Raw genomic sequence first — 15,836 nt, 5'->3', positions numbered from 1 at the left:
TCCAACTGACAAATCAGATTCTGAATGGGCAACAAAGAGTCACGGTTGGTTCTGTATTGTCTATGATGCACAGTCCGAGAAGCAACCGGCAATTTAATGTCCTGAATCTTGTGTTGTCCCACAACTGCAGATTCATCAGAAAGTTCAGGTCTAGCAGACAGCTTCAGCTTTTGTCCATCAATTTCTACAGAAGCTACTCCAAAAGCCCATTTGTAACCTTTAGGGTCCTTGAAACGCCCTTCTCTCAGAAAATCAATTCCCAAAATACAAGGTGCATCAGGTCCGGTCACAACTGTATGCTTCTTCCATTGTTTACCAGTTAGACTTATATTAACCTCCACCTTACTTAACTCTTGAGATCCACCAGTGACTCCCAGAATAGTTATGGACTCTGACCCCTGATAATTTGATGGCAATATGGTGCACTGAGCTCCTGTGTCAACCAAGGCCCTGTACTTCTGAAATTGTGAAGTGCCAGGCCACTGGATGTACACATCCCAATAGATTCTGTTATCTCTATTACCCCTCTCCTCCCCCTGGCGGGAGGCAGGGCACCCCTAGTTATGGGGAACATGTCCACAGGTGCAATGAGCACACTGTGCAGTGTTAGAACTGGAGCCACTGTTGGAGCTACTAGAGTTGTCCTGGGGAACTGTAGAAGTAACAGCTACCCTTCTGGTATTGCTACCTCGGGTTCTGCCACTTTGCAGTTCCCTCAGTCTCCTGAAAAGATTAGAAGTTGGTTGGCATGGCACTTTGGGACATGGTTTAGTGGGCATTGTGGTGTTGGATTGACGGTTGGACTTGATGATCTTAGAGGTCTTTTCCAACCTTAATGATTCTATGATATTGTCAGGCCTTTGCAATGTTTTTTAATTTTTAGTCACGCTTCAAGGAAAATATTGGTATAGAGGTGGATACTGTGTAGCTACCACAACCCTTGCACAGGATCCTGAAGCTATGTCAGCCCCCAGAACAAGCTACTCAGTTTCCTGTGATGTGACTGATCTGGAGACTCAACAAGTACCAGCATCTGTTCCTCCGGTGGAGAAAACAAAATACAACAACAACAACAACAACAACAACAAAAAAGAGGCAGGTACTGCAGGGACATGACAGGCAGGAGAATCAAAGGTGACCAATCAGTCTCTATCCCAAAGTGAGTTGTGAGATCTACATTAAAATCTACATCTGTTATGAAGGTGAGCGACTTACTAATTGGCTGCTCCAGTGCTGGGATAATGGAGCCGATGATTTGGACTTGGAAGGTAGAGAAGCCAAGCAGTTGAGACCAAGTGGCTAGAGAAGTGGGTATTGACAGGAGTCTTGGAAGAGAGGCACATCTTCCCCCTTTCTGGAAGTGACTCCTGCTGAGCATGAAGAACAGGTAGACCTTTAGAGATGATGTTATATTCCACCTGGGCAAGTGGGTGACCACTGAGAATGGTGTTAAGAATTTGAGGGAAAGAGAGGTGTGGGAGCTGGTGTCTGCTGACCTGGATGACCTGCGGACACCATTAGATCCTAATGAACTTGGAATTACCGGACCATGTGGTGCAAGTGGGTACTGAGTGTGCCACTGTCATATGCCAACACATTAGCATTATTTAGCTGGAAAGATAATGAGGCGCCAACAGAGGGTGACATGGATGCTCGACTACAGCAATATGCAAATAATCTCTTACTCCTCATGGGCTGATGTCTCTGCTGTTGAAAAATAGTCAGACACATCCATGGAACTTACAGTCATGTGTGCATCAATCGCAAGGTAAAATGATCACGAAAAGGGGCCCTTCCAGGAAATCTGCTGCTCCAGTTTCCAGTGCAGAGCCCCTCAGATGCATAGATGGGCTTCAGATCCTTATTTACAAAACATGAGTAATCACGATGGAGGTCTAGTCCACGTGAGCTGCTTAGACCCATATGTCGATGACAAATATTCTGTTTGTAATTAGAGGGGCCCTGCCTCCAGCCAGGTGAAAGAGAGCGACAACAGTTTATTGGACTGTGTGGGTTTGATGGCCTGGCATGTCAGTACCACAGAAATACAAGTCTTTGGTGGAAACTGGTGCACAATGCACTGTGATGCCATCAAACTACAGAGGGATAGGATCCATTTGTATTTCTGGAGTGACAGAGGCATTGCAGGAACTGACTGCAGTAGAAGCTGGAAGAAGTCTGACTGGGCACGAGTGTCAAAAGCACCATATTGTGACTGGCCCAGATGCCCCATGCATTCTTGCTGTAGATTATCTTGAGAGGATCTTTCAAGGACCCAAAGGGGTACTGGTGGGCACCTGGCATAGCAGCAGCGAAGACAGAGGAAATTAAACAGCTGTTTGCCTTGTCTGGTTTATCAGATGACATCATCGTATATGGTAATACAATGGAAGACATTTTTGAGGAAGGGGGGAAAGTAATTCAACAACTTCTGAAAACCAGTTTTGCCATGAAAAGAGGTAAGGTCAAGGGACCTGCACAAGGAATCCGGTTTTAAAGGAATTAAATGGCAAGATGGGCGTTGCCAGACCCCAATAAATGCGATTAACAGAATAACAGCTATGGCTCCACTGACTAACAAAAAAGATACGCGAGTTTTCTTACATGTCATGGGTTTATGGCAAATGTATATTCCAGACCACAGTCAGATTGTAAGCCATCTCTGTGAAGTGATTTTGGAAGAAGAATGCTTTTAAATTGGGTCCTGGGCAACCATAGGCCTTTGAAGAAATAAAGCAAGAAATTGTTCATGCAGTGGCCCTTGGGTTAGCCCAGCAGGTCAAGGTGCAAGTAATGTGCTCTACACCGCAGCTGGGGAGACCGGCCCTACTCAGAGCCTCTGGCAAAAGGCACCAGGGGAGGCTTGAGGTTGACCCCTAGGCTTTTGGAATCAAGCATATAGAGGATTTGTGGCCTGCTGTACTCCCACTGAAAAAGATACGGGCAGCATATGAAGGAGATTGAGCTGCTTCAGAAGTAATTGGTACTGAAGCACAACTCCTCTCGGTGCCTTCATTGCCAGTGTTGAAACGCACGTTTAAAGGGAGGACTCTCTCCACAAATCATGCAACTGATGCAATGTGGGGTAAGTGGGTCGCATTGATCACTCAGCGGGCTCGAACAGGACATGTAAATATGCCTTGTTTACTGATGGACCTTGCCATATTTTATGAAAACTACATAGCTGGAAAGCTGCTGCGTAGCATCCTACATGACAAGTTGCAGCAGATGAAGGTTTGCAGAGGTGAAAGCCATCTAGCTGGCTTTAGATGTTGCACAGTGGAAGAAAGGGCCAGTGCTTTATCATCTGTGCACTGACTCATAGATGGCAGCAAATGCTTTGTGGAGGTGCTTAAAACGATGGAAGGAATCACAGCATGGCAGGTTGGAAAGGACCCCAAGGGTCATCTGATCCAACCTTTCTAGGTAATAGCATAGTTGAAATGAGATGGCCTAGCACCCTGTCAAGCTGAGTCTTAAAACTGTCCAGTGTAGGGGAATCCACTGCTTCCCTTGGGAGATGATTCCAATGTCCAGCTGTTCTCATAGTGAAAAAATTTCTTCTGGATTCCAATGGGAATCTCCCCCAGAGTAACTTGCCCCCATCACCCCTTGTCCTTTCCATGGGACTTCTCGTAGAAAGGGAGTCCGCATCATCCTGGCAGCCACCCTTCATGTACTAGTCCATGGCGACAAGGTCTCCCCTCAGCCTTCTCTTCTCAAGGCTGAATAAACCCTGCTCTTCACCCTTTCCTCACATGGCAGGGCTTCCAGTCCTCTGATCATTCTCGTAGCCCTTCCCTGGACACTTTCCAGCCTGTCCACCTCCTTCTTGTGCAGCTGAGATCAGAACTGCACACAGTGCTCCAGGTGTGGTCTGACCATCGCTGAGTCTTATTGTGGGACAATCACAGAATCAACCAGGTTGGAAGAGACCTCTGAGATCATCCAGTCCAACCCATCACCCAGCCCTATCCAATCAAATAGACCACGGCACTAAGTGCCTCATCCAGTCTTTTCTTGAAGATCTCCAGGGACGGCGACTCCACCACCTCCCTGGGCAGCCCATTCCAGTGACGAATGACTCGCTCAGTGAAGAACTTCCTCCTAATATCTAGCCTGAACCTCCCCTGGCACAACTTGAGACTGTGTCGCCTTGTTCTGGTGCTGGCTGCCTGGGAGAACAGACCGACCCCCACCTGGCTACAACCTCCCTTCAGGTAGTTGTAGACAGCCATGAGGTCTCCCCTGAGCCTCCTCTTCTCCAGGCTAAACAACCCCAGCTCCCTCAGCCTCTCCTCATAGGGCTTGTGCTCCAAACCCAGCACCAGCTTTGTTGCCCTTCTCTGGAATGGACTGCCTGGGGAGGTGGTGGAGTTGCCATCACTGGAGGGTTTCAGGAGGAGACTTGAAGGGGTGCTTGGTGCCGTGGGCTAGTTGTTTGGGTGGTGTTTGATTGGTTGATGGGTTGGACGCGGTGATCTTGAAGGTCTCTTCCAACCTGGTTTATTCTATGTATTCTATGTATTCTATGTATTCTATGTAGGATCGAGATGCATCTCTTGGTAGGACAGCAGCTAGTGGTGGTGTTTCTCAGCTTAAAGGGATCCTTGAGAGAGTGACAGAAAGGTTGTTTGGACAACAAGTTGAGGAAGAGGAGGCAAAGGAAGAACAACAAGATGATATCACAGTATCACACAGTATCACAGTAACTAAGGTTGGAAGTGACCCCAAGGATCATCAAGTCCAACCTGTTCCAACAGACCTCACAACTAGATCATGGCACCAAGTGCCACGTCCAATCTCCCCTTGAACACCTCCAGGGACGGCGACTCCACCACCTCCCTGGGCAGCGCATTCCAATGATGAATGACTCGCTCAGTGAAGAACTTTTTCCTCACCTCGAATCTAAACCTCCCCTGGCACAACTTGAGACTGTGTCCCCTTGTTCTGGTGCTGGCTGCCTGGGAGAACAGACCGACCCCCACCTGGCTACAACCTCCCTTCAGGTAGTTGTAGACAGCCATGAGGTCTCCCCTGAGCCTCCTCTTCTCCAGGCTAAACAACCCCAGCTCCCTCAGCCTCTCCTCATAGGGCTTGTGCTCCAAACCCAGCACCAGCTTTGTTGCCCTTCTCTGGACACGTTCCAGCAAGTCAACATCTTTCCTAAACTGAGGGCCCCAGAACTGGACACAGTACTCAAGGTGTGGCCTGACCAGTGCTGAGTACAGGGGAAGAATAACCGCCCTTGTCTCCTGGCCACCTGGGCACACTGCTGGCTCCTGTTCAGCCTACTATCTACCAGCACCCCCAGGTCCCTTTCTGCCTGGCTGCTGTCCAGCCACTCTGTCCCCAGCCTATAGCACTGCGTGGGGTTGTTGTGGCCAAAGTGTAGAACCCGGCACTTAACCTTGTTAAATCTCATCCCATTGGCCTCTGCCCACCCATCCAGCCTGTCAAGGTCCCTCTGCAGGGCCCTCCTACCCTCCAACAGATTGACGCCTGCTCCTAACTTGGTGTCATCTGCAAACTTACTGATGATGGACTCAATCCCCTCGTCCAGATCATCAATAAAGATATTGAACAGGATCGGGCCCAGCACTCATCCCTGGGGGACACCACTAGTGACTGGTCGCCAACTGGATGTGACACCATTCACCACCACTCTCTGGGCCCGGCCCTCCAGCCAGTTCTTGACCCATTTCAGAGTGACTTCATCTCGGCTGGTAACGCCCTTGGGTGATGCAACCCAGCATCCTGTTGGCCGCCTTTGCTGCTGCAGCACACCGTCCACTCATGCTGAGCTTGTTATCCACCAAGACCCCCAGGTCCCTCTCCACAGGGCTTCTCTCCAGTCAGGTGGATCTCAGTCTGAGCTGCAATCCTGGGTCCTGTATTCCCAGGCTCAAGACCCTACACTTCATAAGGTTCTTGCTAGCCCACTCCTTCAGCCTGTCCAGGTCTTCCTGGAGGGTGCCTCTCCCTTCCAGAGTCAGACAATGGGACTCATTTTTCAAACAGCCTCACAGACACCTGGGCTAAAGAGCATGCCGTTGATTGGATAGATCTCTTTCTCTATCATACCCCAGCTGCTGGGAAAGTTGAGTGATGCAATAGACTATTCAAGACTGCACTCAAAGTAATGGGTGCTGGGACATTTAAAAGTTGGGATGAAGACTTAACAACAGCTATCTGTCAATCAAGGTGGCCCTGCTCAATTGGAACTTCTACATGCTGTAGAAGGGGATAAAGTCCCTGCATGTAATGGAATATATTGGGGAAAACAGTCTGGGTTACTCCTGCCTCAAGCCAAGACAAACCCATTCATGGGGTTGCCTTCACTCAAGGACCTGGGTGCACTCGGTGGATAATGCAGGAGGATGGGAAAGTTAGTTGCGTACCTCAAGGAGATTTGATTTTGAGTGAGAATAGCCAATAATTTGAACTGTATGATAATAGTTACATGATACTGGTGGTTGCTATTTCTCTAAGGCCAAGTTGCCCTTGACCTAGTTTAATAGGAATGAAGAATCCATACTTTTTCCAAGAACCTTTCTTTCAAGAATCCAGATTAGAAAATATTTTCATGTAGAGGCTGTCCCTATCTAATATTTATAGCATACTTATGCTAAATGCTGTATTTACAGACAAAATGACTACCCGGTGTTACCATGGCCAAAGACATGAAGGTTAGAATTGATTGCCCACAGCTCACCTTCTTTTTTACTCTGCTGAAACCTGCCAGCACTTTTTCTGAGCATCTCATCTGCATGCTAGCATCATAATCCCCTTTGGCCAAGGCTTCCGCAGACTAAGAACTATGTCACCAAGATATTTAGATGATTGCATAAAATTTATATTGAGTGTGATGTAAATGGCTACCTTAACGAGGCGCTAAGAATCAATTTTACCTGAAACATATTCTCATCTCTGTTACTGCTTTGCTTAGAAGAAGCTGCACCTTTTGAACTTTCACCAGTCTTTTGTTTCTTTACAGGCTTTTCTGGAGTTACTTGCTTTTTCCGCTTTGCCTTGGAACAAAAATAAACAAAATGTATGAGCCACAATTCATAAGTTACAAAAAAAACCCAGTTTTTTTAGAGGTCACAGGCTACTACTGTTCAATATACATCTTCCTTCTGTGAAGGCAGGAATCCAATACTGTACATTTAGACTGGAAACAAAAAAATAAAATAAAACAAAACCTTCAAATGAGCCTATTTTTGTTCCCAGTTACGTTTACCATCATATTTTGGCTTTAAAGAGAATCAGATCAATATACACTTCAAAAAGCCTGCTCTTTTTGCCCAGTTATATTGTCAGCTGAATAGTTTTAATTAAAATTTTCAAGTCTTTAAATTTCACTTTCCTTTCCTCTGACTGCAATGAAAAATGCAGGACAGCTAACACCTCTTCTAAAAAAAGAGAACTAGATAATGAAAATGGGGCCTGGAAACCAAACAGATTTTCTTTTTTTCCTTTTAAATTGTTTAATTGTCTAATCTATTTCTATAGCATCAGTTAAACATGCTTTTAAAGCTTTCAGATGGTATCACCTGTAAATCAAATTACTTTGCTAACAGATATTAAAAAGTTACTTTTTCTACTAATGGTTAAATAGTAATCACACACCCCAAGGAAAGAGCAATACAAAGATGCAAAAAGTTAGGTCTCACCTGCTAGAATGATATTGTAGATAATCTCTTTTAAAAGCAGACTTCCAACAAATATGGAGGTTGTCATAGGAAAAAAACCAACACAAAACCTTACTGCCCACTGAAGCAGACTGTTAGATTGTGTCTTTTCAGGAACAGATTTCCCTAACAACTACAACAAAGAAATCACCTGACCATTTTCTCTTATGTTAAGATTTGACATAACATCTAGTTTGCTAAGTGCAACCACGTCGCATATGAACAAATTCAGTAAAGCAGACTGAGTCTCTTTTCATACTGCACTAAAAGACACAATATCTGCATTACCACCAAGCATTTCTCAAAAAGATAGATTCATAGTTATGCCAAAATGAAGGGAACCAGGGGAGGTGTCCTCAAAATTAGTTCAAATTCTTGCCACCAGGGGCAGCTTATACAGAAGCCTTCTATCCCTTGCCACAAAGCAGCAAAGAATTTCAGGAAACTTGTGGCTAGATACACCACACAGGAAAATCCTGAAATGCAACTTAAGCAAAGTAGTTCACTGCAAAACAAAAAAACATACACCCAAACCCTAATCTTGAGGTTTTGTTGTTGCTTCGCCTTGGGAGGGATGTTTAGTGTTATGGGGTGGTGGGGTTTTTTGTTTTGTTTTTCAGCATCAAATAAATCATATGGAATGCCATGCATTGTGAGTGAACGCTCACTTCGTTCCTTAACCCCAGCCTGAAATACAAGAGTTAATACAGTGGTTATATGCTGCATATAATGTTCACCTTTTTGTCAACTTCACTATCTGAATCACTGGCAGTCGAGCTTGAAGACACAATTTCCTTTGACTTAGGCATTCTAGGAAGAGAAAGATAACATGAGAATGCTATACAATGAATACATCTCATTACGGCTAGAAAGTCATCTTCAAAGCTGTTTGTAAAGGCTCATCTTATTCAAAACCATCCTGAAGACTTCCCTTAACTCCATCCCAGCCAAAACCAGGACACTGTCTTTTTATATAAACTAATACATGTAGATGTGATCTCAAACACCCTTTCCTCTTAGATCTTTTCCCCTTTTTTCTGTGACTCCTTTAAATGCAATGGTTTCGAATCTGAACTGCTTACAAAGGGACAATTTTCCACTGGTTTCATATATCCCCACTATGGCAGAAACCATAATGTATAAAATACAACACCATCCTCTAGTTGAATTCTCAACATTCCATTCATAAATATAAACTATTAAGGCCCCAGCATTACTTATATTCTTACATGAGCATTTTGCCTAATTGAATTTGCAAGCAACGGCTGCATAATCCTCATACATGAGACTAAAGTTCCCATCATTAATACAGAAGTTTGAAAAAAATCATCTTAGTTACACTGAACTACAGCATTGCAATTAATATTTCCACTGCAGCATTAGTAGATCAGTCTGTTCATTTGCTAGACAAGAAGACATTCCATTTTAAACGCATGCTGCCAAGTGTGTTTTCTACATCTCTCTAGTATGCAAACATGATTAGATATAGCAGTTGGACATCTTGCCTGCTATTAGAAACTCTTTGTAACAAATAGCTCATTTGTAGTTTCAGAATAAAAAAATGCATCACAGGGAGAAACTGTATAAACTACAGCTAGGAAAGGCCAATAAAATATTAAAGCAAAATATCTCAGTAAAGGAATAACAGTATCTTTAAACTGGCAGTGAACCAAATGTGGGTCTAACTTAGGACAAATTCTGTCATAATAGTTTGGAACACAACAATGGAAGCTGCATTACTGATAATGCAAGAATATGGCAAGTGCGCTGCTGGACAGAGGCAGAGGAGACCTGGAAGGGGAAAATGAAAAAATAAGCACAGAGATCACATCAAATCAGGAAGCCGAAGAAGAAAAGTCTGATACGTGGGGCACCAGCAGAGAATAAACCCGGCGTCTGCACCAGAACCAGGGATTAACAATACAGAGGAAGGTGGGGACGGAAACTGGAAAAAAGGGACGGTGGGTGCCCCTCGGAGAAGTTGGCAGGCAGAGCGTGAGAAGACACCGAAGCACCGGGGAGAGCGAAGACGAGAGAAAGAAAGATGGGAAACACAAGCGAATACGAGGTAGGAAGACCAGGTAGGGGGATCCCAGCCGCCATTTCCCTTCCTTCCTCCTCTTTTCTACGGCTCTCGTTGCTGTCGCCTCCCCCCCCCCCATGGGAGAGGAACGAGGACCCGATGGGGGGGGGGGGGGGGGCAGGCAAGGATGCCCAGGTCCTCCTGGGGTAGAGCGGCAACAAGAGTGGTACAGATTACCTGCGAAGGAGAAAAAAAGGCAACGCAAAAAAAGGTCGGGTGTCGTCAATGGGGAAGGTCAGATCCCGGACTGGGGACTACAAAAGCCGGACGGTTCCCCATCGCCATTTTCTGCCACTCAAATCCTCTTTGCGCTCCCAACATGGCAGCGGCTCCTCCTATCGCCGTATGCCTACTCCATAGTGGGGTATTCCTCCCGCAATTCACAGCGACCACTCAAGGAAAAAGGGAAGCCTCATCACACGTTTACCCAGCCCACATCTACTGCACCAGACCGGAAGTACCGAGCCCCCAACAGCTAAAGGTGGAAGAAAACGGTAGCAGTCCTGATTGAACACGAAATAGAAAACCAATACTCACGTTCTATGCTGCACGCGACTTCTCTACACCACAAGAGAAACTGCAGTGGCGCATCACGGAATCTTTGCCCTTGTCCTGCACCACGTGAGAGAGGGTGAAGGGAGGTGTTTAAAGGGGACGAGTCCTTCGTTACTCGTTTCTAACTCCCCCTCCCCGACTGGGGGGGGGGAAAAAAAAAAAAAAAAAAGTATCGCGTGGGACTAGCCCCCCTATCCGCCGATTCAGGGCAATCATCGGAATGCCTGGGGGGCTGAGGGCGGTGCCCTGCCTGGAGCTAAGCCTCGTCAGGGCTGCGGCCCCACAGAGGTAGGTGCCGTCGAGCCCCGCCCTTCACCAGCTGCGTGCCGCTGAGGGCCTGTAAGAAGGGGCCGGGAGGAGGGCACTTAATACCTAAAAGGAACCCTTAAAAATAAATCTGGTAGTCATTGTTTTCTTTTGCTTGCTGCAGCGCTTCCATCATCTCGTTTAGAACCGCCCCGCTAGCATCCGTCCCCGAGGGAAAAAGAGGAAATGCTGTGAGGTGGTGTAGCTACGTTGACTGCATGCTGAAACCCCGGCTCCTGAGGTGCTATTCAGGAACGTGCTGGTTCCCCTTTCTTTCACCGAGAGAGTTGCGTTTTGTTTTCTTTCTGATGGGTTTTGTGGATGGGGGTCGGGTGAGCTTTATGACTACCATCTTAGCAGTCACCTTGGTTCAAGTGCAGGTTTTGAAGTGCTGGGGACAGAAGGCTAAAAAAAAATTAAATCTCTGTTTCTATTCTAAACACTTTTTAAAAGCCTGTAGGAGCCTGACTCCTAAAAGGACTTAAAGTCTCAAATTTTGTGTGGTCATAACATTGTGGCCCGGGGTGTAGAGTGAGAAAGGCCTGCCTGGTGGGGGGAGGTGTGAAATGTACCAAGGACCCTGCTCCCCCCTTGGCTGATGTGAGGCCTGCTTTTTAAGGAAGTTGACTAATGGGGAGAGGCAAGTTCTGTGAAGGCAAAACTGTGTTTTTCCCAGAGTTGTATGACCATGCTCACTCCACCCATATTCCAGGTGTATAAAAAGGCTAATAGTATATTGATTGGTTTGCATCCACCACAAAAGACTTCACTGGATCTGCACCCACCACTGAAGAACTATGTCAAGATCTGTACCAGTTCTGCGAGACGTTGCTAGGATGAAGGGTGGTGATATCCCACTCTCACTTTTCTCTCTTTTCCCTTTTCTTTCTTCTACTCTTACTAGCTGTTTCATCTTTAAAGCATAAGAAACTGATGGGATTAAAAGTAACTGGTGTCTTTACAAAGGAAGAATTGTCTGAAGGGGGGTTGGAAGAGGAAGGGAGGAACCAGGCAGTCCCCCTTATCTATGTGCATAAACAACAAAGGGGCATCTGCAGGATACCCTTATCTTAAACTCAAGGTTAATCAGTGGGAGTCTGTCAGGAGGATGACAAGACACTGAACGCAGCCTAAACTTTTGAACTTTCAGACCCGAGCACAGGCTTAACAGACTACTAAATATTAACTTCTCCACCCAAAGTTGTGAAGAACCTAATTTAAATGAACATACAATGTATGTAGTAGGGGGGTTGCATGTGAGGGGGGACATGTAATAGGCATTTTGGGAAAGACTGTAAATCCTGAGTACCTGAGCCAATGGGGAAAGGGAGAGGGAAATTTGTGTCTGGGAAGTTAGGATAAAAGGGGAGCTGTGACTCCCAGCAAATTGAGAGATATCACCAGGAATTGTCCTGTGGACTCTCCCTTTATTCAAATAAAGCCTTACTAAACTCCTCTGTCTCTGTTGTGAACAGGAACTTGTAAGTAGAGAGATTTTTTCCTTACAAAACCAAAAGCTTGCATAGCATGTATATAGTGCTCCTTGATTCAAATAAACTTAACTACTCATGCATTTGGTGTTGATTCACATTAATTTACTCCAAGATGTTAGAAAATGGTTACAAATTTTAATTAGCTTGGTGTCACAGTCCATGCAGTGGACTCATGATGGTTTGTTACTGTGATCTCAAAGTGCAAAAAACTCAGGCAAAACAAGCCAGGGGGTTCACTTCAATCAACAATAAAACTTTATTGTTTGCCTATAAGATGGTGCACAATAGGTAGGGAAAAGTGAGAGGGAAAAGGGGGAAGGTAAAAGAGTTCAGTAAAGAGAGAAAACAGAAAAAGGTTTATAGCCACCACCAATGTGAGGGTCCAAAGAAGTCTCTCTGGTCCTGGGTCCTGTCCTGCTGGTCTTTCCAATCCTTTCTTGATCCTGGTGGTGTCATAGTAGGGCCAAACAGCCCCAGCACAAACCCAGACAAACCCTAATATGTCTAGACATGGTCCCCCTTCCTTCCTGCAGAAAGTCGGGGTAATGTGGGAAAGGAACAAAGGGGACAGGACCATGCATGTCTGGTAAACAACCCTCTATCTGGGGTAAGGGCATGTGTACTGGCCACAGCCTGGCAGGACCCCTTCTTGTTGGGTAACTATGTGCTGGCTTCAGTTGCCCTATTGGCCCAATCGAATTTTGGGCACGATATATATACAGGCCGATCTCTAGTCACCTTGCCTTGCTTGAACCTGATTGGACCTGTCTGGCTTCAAGTTGCCTCGAGTTGAATTGCCTCGAGTGCCCAGTCCAGAGCCTGGGATATAGCCACAAGCCTACACACTGCACGCTACGAGAGAAGCCATGAGCTTAGGAGTCAGAGCCAAACCTGCTTCCCCTTGCAACCAGGATTTTGCTGTGCCTCATTTTCCCCAGGACAAAGCAAGTGCCTGTTGCAAAGAAGTGTCATAAACAGCCTGCCATCCACTGAAACCAGACTGGCCATCAAAGACCATGTGGCATTGCTGCCAGCAACCTGCTGTGCCTGGCACCAAAGCCTCTAATACACAGCAGCAGCACTCCCCACTTGGGTGGAACCATTTTAATGCATTGCCTCTTTGGCTTAACGGTTCTTGTTGAGTCTTCGCCCACTGTGGTTGAGTGCAATTTCGCTCCCAGGGGTTTCTCTCTTTCTGTTATTTCCTCCCATTTTGCATGAAATTGTTGAAATTATTATAGTTGCCTAAATACTGTACATTCCCATTGTAAATATATATTCTAACTGTACATTGAACTTATTTAATACATTTTGGCCATTTTTTAATATTAATAAAAGGTTGTTATATTTTTATTAATATGTACCATATAGTTTATAAATTAAGGAACTATATTCCTTAACAGGTGGGGAAAGCTCTCAAAGTCTTGTTGCTAGGGAGACATCTTTTATAATCAATTTCACACCTGTGGATGTCTGAGCTCTGCCTCTCTCCACCCTCAAGAGTAAGGCTTCCAGGCATGCCCAAAGATGATTGTCTAAAGTGTGGTCTGGGCCCAAGGAGGTGTGTCCAAGGCATGGTCTGCCTTGGAGGCAGGTAGCTCTCAACTAGGCAGTGTGTTTTTGTATTCTAATGACATTATAATGAGCAAAGTTTGTCTAAGGTTCATGGTTCCCTTAGCAACACCAGGACATCAATCCCTTTTGACAGCAGTTATGATTTTGTTGTTCCGAAGAAATAAGCTGGCACAGTGAAACTATCCATCATACTTGTGTGGCCGTTTGACGCTGTGCCTTTAAGAAAGGGGCACACTGGCTAAATGTTTGTAAAATATTTTGGTAGTCTAAACGAATTTCATTGGTAGAATTGTGGGAGGAGAGATTGGACCCAGGGGAGTTGGGAACTTTCTCTCAGTCTTCCTTCCTTCGCTGTCCCTTTCGGCTGGATCTGCTTCTGGGATTCTGGCCAACTAAGATAAGAACTAACTCCCTGTGCATAGGCCTCTGTCTGCTGTGCTAACTCCCTTTTCGTCTCTTCTTCTACCTCTTTTGGGGGAGAAGGGAGGTAGGGGGGTGAAGGGGGCACAGGGGGAAGCCCCCTCTGTGGGGGGTCTGGTTTCTGGTTGAGTTTACTTGCTGTATATTCCTGTATATACTGTAAAATACCTGTATTTGTTGTGTTACATATAATCTGTTTCCTTGTAAAATATACTCTCATTTCTCCGACTGGGTTTAGCCGTGGTCGCTTTCTCAGTGGGGGAGGGAAAGCAGAGCCTTTCCTTTCAAACCACCACAACTTGACATGTCCAGATTCCTGGTACCAGGTAGGCCTCTTCCCATGGAACCTGCACCTACGTATCCATGGAAGACACATTCCATTGTATAGGTGTAATGGGTTGGGACAAATCCCCTCCCCACCACGCGCAGAAATAACGACTCAGACAAACAGATTGCAAAAGTAATGAAAAGTTTAAATAGAGAACAGTGAGTGTGTAAAAAAAACCCCAAACATAGTGACAAGAAAGAGACCAAAATAGACCCAGAAAGATCCCAACCCCACCTGAGGGTGCACCCAAAAACCCCCAGGGATCCTCCTTCCCCCCCCCCCCCCCCCTACTGCTAGGCTAGTCTTAGCTGGCCAGATCTGAGACTGCCCATCCCCCTGTGGCCTTGGGCCTAAACAGGCCCATGGCTGGGAGATATCTCCCCCAGTTACTGGGTGTCGGAGCGGAAGGGAAGAGGAAGTGCCAGACCCTGACGCAAAATTTATAGTGGTGCAAGGGATTATGGTAGGAACTGGCTGGAGGGCCGAGCCCAGAGCGTGGTGGTGAATGGTGCCACATCCAGCTGGCGGCCAGTCACCAGTGGCGTCTCCCAGGGATCAGTGCTAGGCCCCATCCTCTTTAACATCTTCATTGATGATCTGTATGAGGGGATTGAGTCAGTCATCAGCAAATTTGCAGATGACAACAAGTTAGGAACAGATGTTAGTCAGTTAGAGGATAGAAGGGCTCTGCAGAGGGACCTTGACCGACTGGACAAATGGGCAGAGTCCAATGGGATGGCATTTAATAAGTCCAAGTGCCGGGTGCTGCACTTTGGCCATGGCAACCCCATGCAGAGCTACAGGCTGGGGTCAGAGTGGCTGGAGAGCTGCCAAACAGAGAGGGACCTGGGGGTGCTGATTGACAGCCGCCTAAACATGAGCCATCAGTGTGCCCAGGTGGCCAAGAAGGCCAATGGCATCCTGGCCTGTATTAGGAATAGTGTGGCCAGCAGGAGCAGGGAAGTCATTGTGCCCCTGTGCTCTGCATTGGTTAGGCCGCACCTTGAGTACTGTGTCCAGTTCTGGGCCCCTCAGTTTAAGAAGGACATCGAGACTCTTGAACGTGTCCCGAGAAGGGCAACAAGGCTGGTGAGAGGCCTTGAGCACAAGCCCTATGAGGAGAGGCTGAGGGAGCTGGGATTGTTTAGCCTGGAGAAGAGGAGGCTCAGGGGTGAACTCATTGCCCTCTACAACTACCTGAAAGGTGGTTGTAGATAGGAAGGGGTTGGTCTCTTCTCCCAGGCAACCAGCACCAGAACAAGGGGACACAGTCTCAAGCTGTGCCAGGGGAAGTTTAAGTTCAAGGTGAGGAGAAAGTTCTTCACTGAGAGAGTCATTAGTCATTGGAATGGGCTGCCCAGGGAGGTGGTGGAGTCACCATC

General features: G+C 46.4%; 1 protein-coding gene across 1 annotated transcript in view; it reads right to left on the bottom strand.

The window, feature by feature from the left end:
• The window catches only part of LOC128899331 (activated RNA polymerase II transcriptional coactivator p15-like), an 89,324-nt gene extending 78,887 nt beyond the window's left edge, over positions 1-10,437 (bottom strand). The window contains exons 1-3 of the mRNA XM_054177730.1: positions 10,315-10,437; positions 8,432-8,504; positions 6,912-7,031 (exon numbers count right to left, since the gene is read on the bottom strand). Coding sequence (XP_054033705.1) covers positions 6,912-7,031; positions 8,432-8,503 — 192 coding nt within the window. The 5' untranslated portion in view covers position 8,504; positions 10,315-10,437. The remainder of the gene's footprint in view (positions 1-6,911; positions 7,032-8,431; positions 8,505-10,314) is intronic.
• Between the last annotated feature and the right edge of the window lie 5,399 nt (positions 10,438-15,836).

This window comes from Dryobates pubescens, chromosome W, assembly GCF_014839835.1.
Source record: "Dryobates pubescens isolate bDryPub1 chromosome W, bDryPub1.pri, whole genome shotgun sequence".
Taxonomy (NCBI): Eukaryota; Metazoa; Chordata; class Aves; order Piciformes; family Picidae; genus Dryobates; species Dryobates pubescens.
Note: the sequence above shows the minus strand (reverse complement) of the source record. Positions and strands in the feature narration are given on the sequence as shown.